General features: G+C 41.7%; 1 protein-coding gene across 2 annotated transcripts in view; it reads left to right on the top strand.

Annotated features, from left to right (window-relative positions):
• Positions 1 to 2,761: 2,761 nt before the first annotated feature.
• SPPL2A (signal peptide peptidase like 2A) overlaps positions 2,762 to 16,461 on the top strand; it is a 52,423-nt gene continuing 38,723 nt past the window's right edge. For both annotated transcript variants that reach the window (XM_079907941.1, XM_079907940.1), the window contains exon 1: positions 2,762 to 3,101. In XM_079907941.1, coding sequence (XP_079764067.1) covers positions 3,030 to 3,101 — 72 coding nt within the window. In that variant the 5' untranslated portion in view covers positions 2,762 to 3,029. The remainder of the gene's footprint in view (positions 3,102 to 16,461) is intronic.

The following is a 16,461-nucleotide window of genomic DNA, read 5'->3' as shown; positions in this document are numbered from 1 at the left end:
CTCCTCTCCCTCTTTTTCTTTTTTAAAAAATTTTCAGAGTAATTATACCCAAATTACAAGTCATGTAATTTTTACAATACTCATCTGAGACAGGCAGAACAGGTATTACTCTCCATATTTTTCAGCTGAGAAAACTAAAGCAGGCAAAGAGAGACTGCACAAGGAACTAGCCTATAACACAGGTTCTTTGACTGCAGGTACAAAATTTTCTCCGACTGAGGGGAAGAAAAAATGTGCATAACTCTAGACAGGAAAACCAGAGATCTTCAGCTTCAGGAGCCACCTTGGAGATTCACTAGGCGAAGGACCATTATGGACAGAAGGGAATATTTAGAGATGAAGTCATCTAATCACAGTCATTTTACAAAAGGGAAATCTGGCTTGCCCTAGGCAGCTAGAAAATGTGAAAAGTCTCAGATTGACAGGCAGGAGACCTGAGTTCTGGTCTCATTGTGCCACTAAGTTTCAGACCAACCCACTTAGCCATCAACCTACAGACATTTGCAATTGGATGTCCCACAAACATTTCAAACTCAAGTCCAAAATTCTTTCCTCTTCCTCACCCATCCCCCACCTCCTCCATCTCCTGGGATGATCATCTCAATAAAGGGCCCAGGGCAGGATCCTGGGAATCATCCCTCTCCTTCATCTCTCATGTACCCTCAGTTATACCAAATTCTGCTATGAATTTTCAGATCCACCACCTCCTCCTCCTTTCCATTTCTTCTGCCACTGTCTCAGTTCAGGCCCTCACTATCCCTGCCTGGGTTAGGTTACTACTGTTGTCCAATAGGTCTCCTGGCTTCTACTCTTGCCCTGTTTCAATCCATCTGCCACCCCTCCTGCCATCACAGAGCGCTTTCTAAAACAAAAATTGTCTGTCACTGTGCTTTCCATCACCAACTAGACGAAGCCTTAAGTTCCAAGCAGGATACCCCTATCTATTTGTGATTTGGCCTCTGCCTTCTTCTCTCACTTCATCTATCATCACTCATAACTTCAGCCAAGCCCAAGTTTTGCAGTTCCTCCAATGTCACCTTTGGCTTTGACACTAATGGTTCATTCTTCCTGGAAGTCTCCCCCTTCTCCTACCCATTGCCTGGCTAAAATTAACTCAGCCTTCTAGACTCAGCTTAGGTTGAAATATTTCCTGGCACCCCTGTAAAATGTCCCTTTGATACTCCCATAGCATCTTGTGCAAACAAAAGGGTCACTACTCACCCTGAACTGTTTGCTCACACATCTATGTCCTTCACTAAACCATGAGCTGTGGGATGGCAGGGACAGCATTCTATTCAGTGTTTGGTATTGAATATTCATCCAACAAATATTTGAGGACCAAATTTAAGCCAAATGTTGTAATGGATACAGCAGTGACCAAAGCAAAGATACACCTTTCTATCAAGTGGGAATCTACATCATAAATAAACGATGAGATAAATAAGTAAGAGTGAAAAGTGCTGTGCAGAGAATTAAATCATGTGATATGAAAGTGACTGGGTGGCTACTTTAGATTGGGTATGTCAATAAGTTCCCTCGGGACTTCCCTGGTGGCGCAGTGGTTGAGAATCCGCCTGCAAATGCAGGGGCCACGGGTTCAAGCCCCGGTCTGGGAAGATCCCACATGCTGTGGGGCAGCTAAGCTTGTGTGCCACAACTACTGGGCCTGCGCTCTAGAGCCCGTGAGCCACAACTACTGAGTCTATGTGCCACAACTACTGAAGCCCGCGCACCTAGAGCCCGAGTTCTGCAACAAGAGAAGCCACCGCAATGAGAAGCCCACGCACCACAACAAAGAGTAACCCCTGCTCACTGCAACTAGAGAAAGCCCACACGCAGCAACGAAGACCCAATGCAGCCCAAAATTAATTAATTAATTAACTTAAAAAGTAAATAAATAAGTTCCCTCTGAGGAAGTGACATTTAAGCTGATAAGTGAATGCCAGCGTGCCAGGTATTCAGAGAGAGGAGCGTTCCAGCAGGGAGGACTACCAGTACAAAGGCCGGAAGAACCAAAGGCGGCCCATGTGGCTTGAAACGAGCGTGGGAAAACAGTGAAGATGGGGTCAGAGAAGCAGGCACGGACCATGTTATATAAACTTTGTCCTCCAGAGCAGAGTGTTCCGTTTTTTTTTAAAAAATAAATTTATTTATTTATGGCTGTGTTGGGTTTTTGTTGCAGTGGCAGGCTTCTCATTGCGGTGGCTTCTCTTGTTGCAGAGCACGGGCGCTAGGCGCGTGGGCTTCAGTAGCTCCATGGCTTGTGGGATCTTCTGGGACCAGGGCTCAAACGCCTGTCCCCTGCATTGGCAGGTGGATTCTTAACCACTGGGACACCAGGGAAGTCCTGGAGTAGAGCTTTGATTTTATTCTAAGTGTGGTTGGGAGTGACATGATCTGATTTACATTTTCAAAAAGATCTCTCCAGGACAGCTGTGTGGATAATGGGCTGTGGGGAGTGGAAACGGAAACCAGTTTGGAGGAGAGAAGCAACGGTGGTCTGGGGGTGGTCACTGCGGTTTAGGAGAAGGTGGGCGTTTTGGGGACATACATGTGAGAGAGCCTAGGACGGCTGATGAGCAGGTGAATTAAGACTCAGAGCATGTAGGTTTTTGGCTCGAGCACCTGGGTAGTTGGTGGGGAACTGAACAGGCGCTCCGCCGCTTCTAGGAAGAAGGAGGGCTTGAAAAAGTCCCTTCGCCTGCCCGGACCGGGGAACAGTTCAGGTCACGCAGCTGTAAAGAGACACGCCCAGACCCGCTGCCGGTGCTCGCCAGCGCCGGGAGCCTGAGAGAGCCCGGCGGGCGGCGCGCGCTGACCCAGCCTCCACTTGCCCCGTGGGGGTTTCCGCGGCCTCCGGGCGGGGCCGGAAGAGGAAGTCGGCGCTGCAGTGGCGGCTCCAGCAGCCGCGGCGGCCCCAACCCAACCCCGCTGCCCGCCCCTGTCCGGCCCAGCCACCGAAGCAGCGCCGCGAGGGGACCCCGGAACCCGCCCCGCCTCGCGCCGCCGGCCGCTCACCAGGCAGTCTGATGGGGCTGCAGCAACCGCTGACCCCCGCCGCCGCCGCCGCCGCCCTGCTGTGGGGCTTCCTGCTCCCTCTGGTAAGGGGGACGGGCGGGCGCTCGGGCCTCCCCGGGGCGGGGCCGGGCCCCCCACCTTCCGCCGCCGCTGCTGCTGCTGCCGCCGCCTCACCCCCACTGGCTCCCTGCCGGCCTGCCCTCTCCCGCGCCTACGCGGCCTGCTCTGGGTTTTTGCTTTCATACCCATCCCTGTCCCACTACTCCCTTTTGGTCCAGCCCCCATTCCCGTCCTTTGAAGTCCCGGTACCTACCCCCGAGAAAGCTACCTGCCGAGCCCCTAATACGACTCGGACTTTGGTGCTTCTCCTCTGTAGTTTCACTGTTCCAGGCGTTTTGAATTGACCTCTGAATTTTATTGTCCAGTCTTTCTTACCGCTGCTTAACCCGCACTACCCCCAACCCCGAAAGAAGGAAAAAACGTATACGCGATCCCTGGATGTTTAGCGGTTCAAGGACTGCGCTTTAGTTTAATTGCTCTCATACAGATTTTTTTCTTTCTCTAGTTTCTGTTTCGCCTTAGGGCTCATTTGATTCCATTTTGGGGCTTTCTGGTAACAGTAATAATTTAAAATAATTTCTTAAAGAACACACCAAAGTGTAATTCTTTTAGTGGGTTTTAGTGGGTTTCAATTCTAGTTTAAAGGGGAGTTTAAAGGGGCCTAGTTTAAAGGGGAGGAGAGCCGGTTAAGTAACAGTAACAAATATGTGTACACAAGTTTGTTTTCGTAATTAGAGAAAAGTAATAATGTCTTAAAATTCAACACCAAGCAGAAGGTTCAGTGAATGGGTGATAAGGACGCCAGTGTTCAGTTTTTGTTTCTTGTAAATTTCACTTAGGGAGTTTCAGGTTGGAAACTTTTATGAGCTTTATACAGAATTGGTATGGTGTATGCCTGTCTAGTTCTTTCCATTAGAATGTGTAACTTCTCTGAAAGAGTATATTTTGCTTACTCTCCAGTTTAAATGATTACTACCAGTGAATATATTCAATATGAAAGTGTTTTTAACATTTATTGAGAAACCAAACTCAAAGCCTGAAGTGGTTAAGTGCCTTCCTTGTATTCATAACTTTGCTAGGCAGCATTAGGAAGAATGTATGTAAAAATTGCTTGAGGTGGGTCGGGGGGAGGAGTAGGATATAAAGAGAATAGCAAAGTGGCAGTGTTGGTCTGAATCTTTGAGGTGTTGTTTACCTTGTAATCAGACGTGTCCAGAAGATAATTCAGGTAGTATGTAAATACACATAAAACTATAACCTAGGTATGAATTTTTTTGAGTGTTTTTGCACTCATTTTCATTTGAACTTCTTAAGCTAATTGTAAGAATATATACATGTGTGTATAAATTCCCACCTGTCCTTTCTCAACACAAATTAATAATTAACCTAATAATACATCAATTGCTCAAAAACTCTTATTGAAATTCTTAATAAAAGCTCTGAAGCCTCTCACTAGAAAAATGGAAGCAAAATTTTCATGTAATTTCAAGTGCTTCACAAGTCTAAAGTTTGTCCGTGTTCTAAATTGTAGCTAGTCTGTCTCTCCCATATTCTAGATTTTATTCTTTTTATATTGCACATATATATTTTGTCATATTTCACCATGTTAATCTTGAGTTCTATATTCCCCGGTTGCGGGGTTGTTGTGAGGACTCAGTAGCATTCTTTCACTCCACAAATATTTAGTGTGGTATCTCTTATATGCCAGGAGCTGTGCTGGTAACTGTGAATACACTGACAAGATGTTTCGAAATTGGGAAGATCTTTTTCAGTGCTAACTAGTATTATTGATTTTCTATTTCTTAGTGATTCCATAGTGGATTTTTTTTTTTCTACACTCTTTCTTCCTTTAAATTCATGAAAGGATCTCTTTCTCATTCCTTTCCTTTTCTGAGGAACTCAAATAAATCTGGTATCCTTTTTCTCAGCAGGAGCTCTCTCTTTCCTTCTGTTTACTAGATACCTAGTTCCTTTCCTCCACTATTTTAAGTTTTTTGTTATTTTAACCATTTTCTCCCTGAAGCCCTTGTTTACTCCTCTTCCCTACTCTTACAGCCCTAGGTGGCCTCTCTGAGTTCATTTGAATGAATGATGCCAGCTTAATCATTTCATTTCTTCTTTCTGGTCTGTGGAAGCTGACCCTACTGAGCCTCTTTCCCCTTGGTCATGTTAGAAAAGGGTCATCATGGGCTTCCCTGGTGGCGCAGTGGTTAAGAATTCACCTGCCAATGTAGGGGACAAGGATTCGAGCCCTGGCCTGGGAAGATCCCACATGCCGCGGAGCAACTAAGCCTGTGCACCACAACTACTGAGCCTGCACTCTAGAGCCCGTGAGCCACAACTACTGAGCCCGCGTGCTGCAACTACTGAAGCCTGCGCACCTAGAGCCCATGCTCCACAACAAGAGAAACCACTGCAATGAGAAGCCCTCACACCTCATCGAAGAGTAGCCCCCCCTCACCGCAACTAGAGAAAGCCCATGTGCATCAACGAAGACCCAACGCAGCCAAAAATTAAAAGAAAAAATAAGGGTCATCATCCTCATGTAGAAGCAGCACTTAATCTCCAGAAAGAGTCACATCCTTGTAGAAGAGGCAGAGTATTTAGCATTGGAAAGCCCCTTCAACATCATGTAGCCTACCCTACTCTGTTTGTCCTCATCACATCAGAGTGACCTTACCGTGTATCTTGAACACAAACTACAGCACATCTGGCTGTTTTAATAACTTCTAAACCCATTAAACATTTAAGTCTAGACATGAAAAGAGTGCCTGGCGGGTAATTAATTCTCTCTTGGCTTTGACATATTTCCATATCACACTTGTCCTTCCCTAGTCCAACTCCCACCGCCAGCCCCAACTGTTAGACCTTTATTTTAGTGTTATTCGGACCCAGTCACAGGGTTCTGTTTCAAAGACAATGAGTGAAATTTAGCCTGGATCTGTTTTCTAAAATTGCTTCAGAGTTCTCTGAAGAATCCTGAGTCTTTCTCATAATGTTTTTATAAAAGTTGTATTCATGTTTTCATTACTTCAAAGAATTTGAAGTGTCATATAGCCACATCTTGAGCTTATGAAAATGAAGTGGTAATAAGAATCCCCAACAGGAAAATCTCTTACTGAAATCTGCATTCCTTTGGTATACTACACCAACTCAAAGAGTCTTCTTTAATTCCTTCTCTTCTGTCCTCCTGCCTCAACCTCCTGCAGAAACTAGTAGTGTTCTGCTACCCAACCTATCAGAGACATGCTGAGCTACTGTACTATGGACTGAATCATGTCCTCCCAAAATCCATATCTTGAAGCACTAACCCCCAGTATTGATGGTATTTGGAGATGGGGCCTTTGGGAGATATTGATAATTAGGTTTAGATGAGGTCAGAGAGTAGGTCCCTTGTGATGGGATTGGTGCCCTTATGAGAAAAGACACCAGAGAGCTTGCTCTCCCTGCCCCCTCCCCCTCTCCCTATCGTATTTTTTTATGGCAGCCCAAGCTGACTAAGATTTTGGTACCAGGAGTGGGGTTCTGTGGTAACAAATACCTAAACATGTGGAAGCAACTTTGTAACTGGGTAATGGGTAGAGGCTAGAAATATGAACATTAAAGGTGATTCTGGTGAGAACGCAGATGGAAATGAGGAACAGTTTATTGGAAACTAGAGGAAAGGCAATTCTTGTCATAAAATGGTAAAGAACTTGGCTGAACTATGTTCTAGTGTTGTGTGGAAGGAAGAATTGTAAGCAGTGAAATATATTTAGCTGAGGAGATTTCTAAGCAAAGCATTGGAGGAGCAGCTTGGTTCTTTCTAACTGCTTTTAGTGAAATGCAAAGGGGACAGAGGAATTGAAGAAGGAATTGTTAAGCAAAAAGGAACCAGAATTTGAAGATTTGGAAAATTCTCAGCCTATCCATGTTGCAAAAAAAAAAAAAAAAAGAGAGAAAGTTTGTTCTGGAAAGAACACTAAGAGTGTGGCTGAACAATCACTTGATAAGTAGCTTATGGGATTCTATGAGCAAAAACACTGCCACTTTTAACTCCGGGGGAAGGAGACAGGATGAAATGAAGAAAGGCTGTTGGACCTTTTGGATCTGACAGGATGGGATGATAGAGCTATTAGGCTGTGAACGTGCATTATTCTTCAAGAAGAGGGAGAAATGACCCCCAGAGGTGATTCAGAGATCATCAGGGCCACAGCTTCAGTTTCAACAAGCCTTTTGGCCTCTACCAGGAGCCTTGGGGGTGGTATCCCACAGAACCAAAGGCTACCCCACAGAGCCATGGGCGTGACACTTCCTCCCCAGTGGGCCTGGAAAGTGGGACATAGAGCCAAAAAGGATACTTCTTGAGCCTTAAGATCTATGTCTTACTAGGTTTTGGACTTCCTTGGGTCCCCTCATCCCTTTCTTCCTTCTGATTTCTTCTTTTGGAATGGGAATGTCTATCCTATACCTGTCCCACCATTATATTTTGGAAGCACATAACTTGTCTGGTTTTACAGGTTCACAGCTGGAGAGGAATCTTACTTCATGAAGAATCTTGCATCTCACCCATATCAGATTTAGACGACATTTAGATGAGCTTTTGGACTTTTTAGAGTTGATGCTGGAATGAATTAAGACTTTTAGGGCTGTGGGATGGAATGAATATAAATATTTTGCATGTGAGAAGGATATGAATTTTGGGAGCCAGGGGAGAAATGCTATGAACTGAATTGTGTGCCTCTGAATTCTCATGTTGAAGCCCTAACTCCCAGTGTGATGGTATTTGGAGATTGACTGGGCCTTTGAGGATAATTAGGTTTAGATGAGGTTATCAGGGTGGGGCCCTTACAATGGGATTATTGCCTTGCTCTCTCTCCCTCTGCCCCCCACAACCATGTGAGGACACAGTGAAAAGGTGGCTCTCTACAAGCCAGGAAGAGAGCCCTTACCAGAACTGGACCATGCTGGCACCTTGAAACTTCTAGGCTCCAGGCTGTGAAAAATAAATTTCTGTTGTTTAAACCACCTAGTCTGTGGTACATGTCTAAGCCCAAGCTTAGACATGCTGGTTATGTCACATTCCTCCTTTAACTGTCAGATTCTTCACAATCAGAGCTGTCTCTGTGGATTCTGCATCCCGTTGTCCAATTTTTAAGGCACTAATTGCTGTTTATCTCCTTCTCAAAATACAACACCTAAACATACATCTCCTTAGAATCTCAAAATGATCCTGAGAGAAGTTTCAGGAAGATTACAATTTGTCCTAGACCAGATAGAAAGTCATGAAAAAGAGGACTAGAACCCAGAGTTTCTAAGACATTTGTTTATACATTTCCACTAAGTGGTTTTTTTTTTTTGGATCAAAAATAGATCACAAGACTGATTGGAAAAATTTGTGAATTTATTTTCATGAAAAAAGGTTTAAAGATAGAAGTCATGTTTATTATATATTTAATAATTTGTCTTTGTTAAAAATTTACCTGAAATTGGTTCTGTTTACAGAAATCTAGACCATAAAGTCTCCAGGTATGGATTCTTACCCCAAGATACTAAATTTTTTTTCAAAAATTTCATTGCCTTTAGGCCAGAATTTGCCAAATGTTACCATGTCCTATGGTCTTAAATCAACTCTTATTTACCTGCCTGGCCTTTTACGCATTTGAGTTTATGAATTCTAGTGTAAATCGTAAATTCTATAATAGTTAAGTAGTAAGATTACTTGAGGAAACCCAGGGAGAGGGCTGGATCTAGGTAACGTAGAATATAGGCCCCATGAAGGAGAAGCTACCTGACTCATTCTCTGCTGTCTCCCTTAGCACCTCATAGTTTGCAGAGTACTGAATGAAGAATGGTTACCTTGTCTCTTCCCTCCACCCTAGTACATCTTAGCCTGTTACATGCCCCAGATTCTCCAAGTGTAAGGAATGATCCTGGGGATCTACTTTCCCCATGTCCCACAGACTCCTCTGATTCTCTATAAATCCCTGTTTGGTGCCCTAGCTCCCACTGAGCCACTAATTAAGTAATCAAGATTTCACTTCATCTCTGAGGGTCTGAGTCTAGTCAGTTTCAGTGCATGGTTTCCATAAACCTTGAATATTGGAAGTAGGAGTAGAAAGAACATAGATTGTCTTGATTGTCTAACTTATTAGTGAGGAAAGAGGCATAGAAAATATAATAGTGAATAGTGAATCTGGAAGTTATTTAGACCTGGCTTTGGAACATGTGTCATTCAGACATATAACCCCAATTCTGCCTTTCTTGTAGAGGCTGCTTTCAACTCTTAATGTATTGCTGTTGACTTAAAACTCAATCTGTGTAAGGAGAAAGATGTTTGTAAAGAAAAGGATACCTCCTACATTGCTATGAAATAAGGGTAATGGGTAGATGACTATTACTCTTTGGCATCTAGCACTCAGTGATTACATTTTAACTTTTACCTTCTGGTTTAGAAATAATTTTTTTTTAAATTGCTAGTTCTCATTTTAAATAAATTCTGTTTATTAGCAAAACTTGCCCCAAACCCCCAGCCCTCATATTCGGTATCTAAAGATAGAGGAGTAGTTTAATTTGTAGATTTTATGAAGAAAGATTGTAAGGGGGGGTTCATTGGAGAGAGAGTTCATCATATTCACACATTGTCCCTTGAAACCAAAGGATTAAGTATATCTAATGGATAACAATATGAATAATGTGAACCATGTTTAATTGACAGACTGTGGAGGTGGGTGGGGAAGCTGGGACCCAGTGATACAAATGCTGAAGAGTTTTGAATGAACTTATGGGTGAAATGGGGGAACTGCTGGCCAATACATGAACGTTGGCTATACCAGCATACTGCAGGTACAGTGCGACTTTCACCTCTTAAGAAAATTCCTAGGAGAACCCGAGTAATGTCTGGAAATCTGATGAGTTTCACTGCTATTCATGATGAAGTCTATAACCATGTACTCTGCAGACCAACATCAAAGCATCACTTGGAAGCTTGTTAGAAATGTATAATCATGGGCTCCTCCTAAGACCTGCTGGATCAGAATCTGATTTTAACAGAACATTAAATTCAAGAAGCACTGATTTATAATAAAGGGTAAGAAATTGTTGCCCAGATTACTCACCATAATCTCTAATAAAAAAGAAGAACCATGCTTTACTAATCTTTTAAGGTTTTTAAAGGGAATTAAATATATACGTGGGTAAAAGTTAGCATTGTATTAGTCAGAGCTCCATCATGATGAGGTGAAAATGGGCCAAGATACAGAGTCCTGGCACACCCAAAGTATGGCGTGGATTCAGGGTAGGGGGTAGTATATTAGATAAATTTTTAGCTAAAGAATTTTTATTTTCAAAAGGAATGTGTGAAGACTTAAATATGGAAAGTAGATCCAGTGCTGGTAGATACCTTTTGAAGGAGAAAGAAGAGTAGAAGGCAAACTAAACCTGTGAAACAAAGTCACAGAAGAATTGAACTGTGCTATTAGCTTGGACAGGAGTAGAAAGGCCTGTTTCCTAGGTTAATATTGGGCTGGTGAGTCAGCATCAGGAGGCCGTTTGAACAGAGGCCAGGAATACAAATGCCCATGCTTGGGACTACCAAGAGACTGGAGTATAAAGCATAGATATAGCCTCAAGAGACAGGGACGTGAAGGTCAGTGCAAGACTGACTCAGTGAAAGTACACTGACGAAATAAAGCTCTTTATATATGTCCTATTGTTTAAGCTCTGATTGGTTTGGGAAAATGAGGAAATGGGACACCTGCAAGGATGTGAGTATAGTGTACTCCATTACAGTTGAGGTGTTTTTAGACTTTGAGTAATCATTTGGCACTTATCATACCAAAAATTATTTAGGAGAAAAATGATCAAAAGAATAGGCAACTCTGACATTAAGATAGACTTAAACATTGATTTAAAAAGAAGATGATATGGAATAAGACTGAAGTCAAGTGATCTGGGTAAAGTAAATTTGGAAATGTTCACAAACAAAAGGCATCCGATGAATTTTTATGTGAGGTATATTTGAATCGGAAAAACAGGAAGTACTACTTCACACTGTGGGCTAGTAAACTTGCTTCCCTTGCGTGTGAGGATCAAGCAAGATGTGGAATATAAAGATTTGATGGCCATGAAGAGCACTTGATTCCACCGCCAGTGGTTGTAGGAACTGCCATTAAGAGGCAGGATTTGGGGTGAGCAGTAAGGAGCACTTGTCATAGGGAAAGGAATTCCATGAAACTCTAGAGTCCTAGAAGTGGGGGTACTTGGAAGAGGGTAAGGAAAGGAGTTAGAGTTTGGGATGTTTAGGGTGTGGGAGGAACTAATTGGGTATTAGAGGAATTTGAGTGGTGGTAGGAGACCCATGCCCAGAATCACAGCAGAGAGGGAGTTGACAGCTAATGCAGAGATATATATGACCAATATTAAAACTGGAGGGTGATGATTGGGTACTAAGGGGTGCTGGCAGATCTAGCTGCATAAGGGAACTTGAAGTGATAGCAGAGCTGAAAGACTGCTGGTCTGGGTTTTAGAGAGCTCAATTCTAATCTGGCCCCTGAGACTTCATTTTGATCATTTTGGACCTGTTTGAGCTGTGAAATGAAGGGACTAGATATCCCTAAATCCCTTCAAGCTCTTGATACTAAGCTTTTTACAAAGAGAATATTTTCATTATTGGTTGAAAATATAAACAGATATTTTTTAAGGGTTGAGTAAAGTCATAGAAGAACAGACCACAGTTGATTACAAAGGAAAATTCAGATGTCTTGAAGCATGTTTCTAACTTGAAAAATATAAAGGAAGGTATCCTGTCCATCCACCGTAGGGCCTTTGTCAGATGATCTAATACTAGCGCGGGTAGACCACAGGTCTTTCCTGATTTGGTACTTGTAATGTTTAAAGGGACACTTGAGCTTCAGGCCTCTGTGCTTCCCAACCTAACTGGCCCACAGTGATGTGGTTTCTACTACAGTTGGCCCTTGAACAACATGGGTTTAAACTGCGCGGGTCCACTTATACTTGGATTTTTTCAATACATATACGTTGTTTATGATCTACAATTTGTTGAATTTGTGTGGAATCAAATCTATGGGATTTGAGCATACCTGGATTTTGTTATCTGTCCTGGAACCAGTCTCCCTCAGATACCGAGGGATGACTGTGCTCTTGTTCCCATATAGCTTTTGCTGCTCAAGGTTGGGCCCACAGAGCAGCAGCATCAGGATCACCTGGGAGCTTGTTAGACATGCAGAATCCCACATTCCACCCAGGCCAACTGAATCAGAATCTCCATTTTAATATGATCACTAAGTGATTTGTATGCACGTTAAATCTTGAGAAGCACTGCTCCTATAGCTATGGTACTCAAACCTTAACAAGCATCAAAATCTCCATAAGGCCTTGTTAAAAATAAACTTCTCAGAGTTTCTGATTCAGTAGGTCTGGAATAGGGTCCAAAAATTTGCATTTCCAACACCCTAAGAACTACTAAAGCTTTTACTAGAGACTGACTTAAATCATATTCTGTTTGTCATTATCTTTTTCAGGTTTCTTTTTAATCTTCCCAGTAAGACTATAATTTCTTGTTTAGTGTTTCTTGGTGGGGGCAGATTTATTGAGATATAGTTCATATACCATAAAATTCACCCATTTAAAGTGTACAATTCAGTGGCTTTTAGTATATTTACAGATATGTACAACCGTTACTATAGTCAATTTTAAAACATCTACATCACCTCAAAAAGAAACCAAATAGGTAGAGCACAGAGGATTTTTAGGGCAATAAAACTACTTCATATTCCATATGATACTGTAGTGGTGTATACATGTCATTACATATTTGTCAAAACCTATAGAATGTAAAACACCAGGAGAGACCCTAAATGTAAAATGTGGACTTTGGGTGGTAATGAATTGTCAGTGTAGGTTCATAGATGGTAACAAACGTTAATAATGGAGGTTGGAGGGAGGCTATGCGTGTGTGTGGTAAGGGGATATGTAGGAACACTGTACTTCATGCTCAGTTTTGCTGTGACCCTAAAGGTGATCTAAAACATAAGGTCTATTTTAAAAAAAGAAAGAAAGAAACCTCATATTCTGTAGCTATCACCCCCATCCCCACATCCTACCAAACCCTAAGCAACCACTAATCATCTTGTATTTCTTCTGCATTGTGCAAGTACTTGGCAAGGTGCTAGATGTATTATTAATAATAATAGTTACCATTTATTAAGAGCTTAATATGTGTAAACATTTGCATCATCTGACTTAATCATCATGACAGCTCTGTGAGGTCTGGACATTTTTTGTCATCTCAAAGCTGAGGAGGGAATCCCCTGGAGGTCCAGTGGTTAGGACTCCGTGCTTTTACTGCCAGGGCCCAGGTTTAATCCCTGGTCGGGGAACTAAGATCCCGCAAGCCTCGAGGCGGGACCAAAAGCAAAAAACAAAAAAACCAAGATGTTGACGCTTAAACAGTTTAAATGACTTGTAACATAGCCAGTAAATGGTGAAATTGCCATTCTGTCCCAGGTCTCTAACTCCAGAACATACGATATCTATTGTTGATAAACTGAATTTTCAAAACTATATCATCTCTATGAGAAATTTTACTAAGATGTTAAAATGTAGTGGAAATGCTTAAGTTATTTGGGTATATTAGCTTGCTCATGAAATTTGCTGCATGTTGCACATCCAATATGAACTATTCTACAATTACGTATGGTTATACTTTCCTCTCTCATACTAATCTTCCACTAAAATTTGTGTTTTGCCTTAGTAATTCCCATATCAATGAATTTTGCTTATATCAATGATAAATTTTCTACCACTGTAGAAAAGACTGTAATCTGTCTATAGCAATAAATGTTACTCATAGTTGGATACCTTTGTACTTCCTTGTACTTTTAAGCTTTTTAAAAAATCCCTTAGCTTTTGTAATTATAAAAGTAACACTGACTATTATACAGTTGTGTAAGAGGAGGTAGTGTATATGTATCAATATGGAAAATCTAACATATAAAATTTAAATTTTACGGCTTAAAGACTTAAATATAAGATGTGACACCATAATACTCTTAGAAGAGAACATAGGCAAAACATTCTCTGACATAAATCATACCAGTGTTTTCTTTGGTCAGTCTCCCAGGGCAATAGAAATAAAAGCAAAAATAAACAAATGAGACCTAATCAAACTTACAAGCTTTTGTACAGCAAAGGAAATCATAAACAAAATGAAAAGACAAACCTACAGACTGGGAGAAAGTATTTGCAAATGAGGCAACCCACAAGGGCTTGATTTCCAAAATATTCAAACAGCTCATACAAGTCAACAACAAAAGAACAACCCAATTGAAAAATGGGCAAATGAGCTAAATAGACATTTCTCCAAAAAGACATACAGGGCTTCCCTGGTGGCGTAGTGGTTGAGAGTCTGCCTGCCGATGCAGGGGACACGGGTTCGTGGCCCGGTCTGGGAAGGTCCCACATGCCGCAGAGCAGCTGGGCCCGTGAGCCATGGCCGCTAAGCCTGCACGTCTGGAGCCTGTGCTCTGCAACAGGAGAGGCCACAACAGTGAGAGGCCCGCGTACGACAAAAAAAAAACAAAAAACAAAAAACTATAATGAGGTACCACCTCACACCAGTCAGAATGGCCAGCATTGAAAAGTCTACAAATAGCAAATACTGGAGAGGGTATAGAGAAAAGGAAACCCTCCTACATTGTTGGTGGGAATGTAAATTGATGCAGCCACTATGGAAAACAGTATGGAGGTTCCTCAAAAAGCTAAAAATAGAGTTGCCATATGATCCTGCAATCCCATTCCTAGGCATATATCCAGAGAAAACTATAATTCAAGAAGATACATGCACCCCAGTGTTCATAGCAGCACTATTTACAGTAGCAGAGACATAGAAGCAGCCTAAATGTCCATCAACAGATGAATGGATAAAGAAGGTGTGGTACACATATACTATGGAATACTACTCAGCCATAAAAAAGAATGCAATAATGCCACTTGAAGCAACATGGACGGACCTAGAGATTATCATACTAAGTGAAGTAAATCAGAAAGAGACAAATACCATATGATATCACTTACATGTGGAATCTAAAATATGACACAAACTTATCTATGAAACAGAAACAGACTCACAGACATAGAGAACAGACTTGTGGTTGCCAAGGGGGAGGGGCGTGGGGGAGGGAAGGATTGGGAGTTTGGGATTAGCAGGTGCAAACTATTATATATAGGATGGACTACAAGGTCCTATTGTATAGCACAGGGAACTATATTCAATATCCTGTAATAAACCATAATGGAAAAGAATATATATATGACAGAATCGCTTTGCTATACAGTAGAGACTAACATTGTAAATCGGTTATACTTCAAAGAAATAAACTTTAAAAAGTAAAATTTGAGAAAAGCTACACAGTAGTATATATAGTATGATCCCATATGTGTAAAACAGACAACAATGTATATGTTTGAGATTGATCTATCTATCTATCTATCTATCTATCTATCTATCTATCGGGTTGGCCAAAAGGTTCATTCGGTTTTTCCATAAGATGGCTCTGGTAGGGCTTAGTTGTCTTTAACTTCATTCGAAGCAATTTTGTTAGATTGTAATGTGACAGTTGTCATATCAGCATGCATTAAAAAAAATCAAAATTGGTGAATTTTTGTATAGCCATTATTAAATTGAAGATGGGAGAAAAAAGCAACGTTTTCAGCATATTATGCTTCATTATTTCAAGACAGGTAAAAATGCAACTGAAACGCAAAAAGAGAGTTGGGTAGTGTATGGAGAAGGTTCTGTGACTGATCGAACGTGTCAAAAGTGGTTTGCAAAGTTTCATGCTGGAGATTTCTCACTGGACGATGCTCCATGGTCGGGTAGACCAGTTGAGGTCGATAGCGATCAAACCGAGACATTAATTGAGAACAATCAACTTTATACCGTGCAGGAGATAGCCAACATACTCAAAATATCCAAGTCAAACGTTGAAAATCATTTGCAATAACTTGGTTATGTTAATCACTTTGAAGTTTGGGTTCCACATAAGTTAAGTGAGAAAAACCTCCTTGACCATATTTCCTCACGCGATTCTCTACTGAAACGTAACGAAGTTTCTGTTTTTAAAACAAATTGTAATGGGTGATGAAAAGTGAATGCTGTACAATAATGTGGTATAGATGAGATTGTGGGGCAAGTGAAATGAACCACCACCAACCACACCAAAGGCCGGTCTTCAACCAAAGAAGGTGATGTTGTGTATATGGTGGGATTGGAAGGGAGTCCTCTATGATGAGCTCCTTCCAGAAAACCAAATGATTAATCCCAACAGGTACTTCTCCCAAGTAGACCAACTGAAAGCAGCACTTGATGAAAAGTGTCCAGAA

This window comes from Stenella coeruleoalba, assembly GCF_951394435.1.
Source record: "Stenella coeruleoalba genome assembly, chromosome: 2".
NCBI classification, from domain to species: Eukaryota; Metazoa; Chordata; class Mammalia; order Artiodactyla; family Delphinidae; genus Stenella; species Stenella coeruleoalba.
The sequence above is the reverse complement of the archived record's forward strand: the minus strand, read 5'-3'. Positions and strand labels throughout refer to the sequence as shown.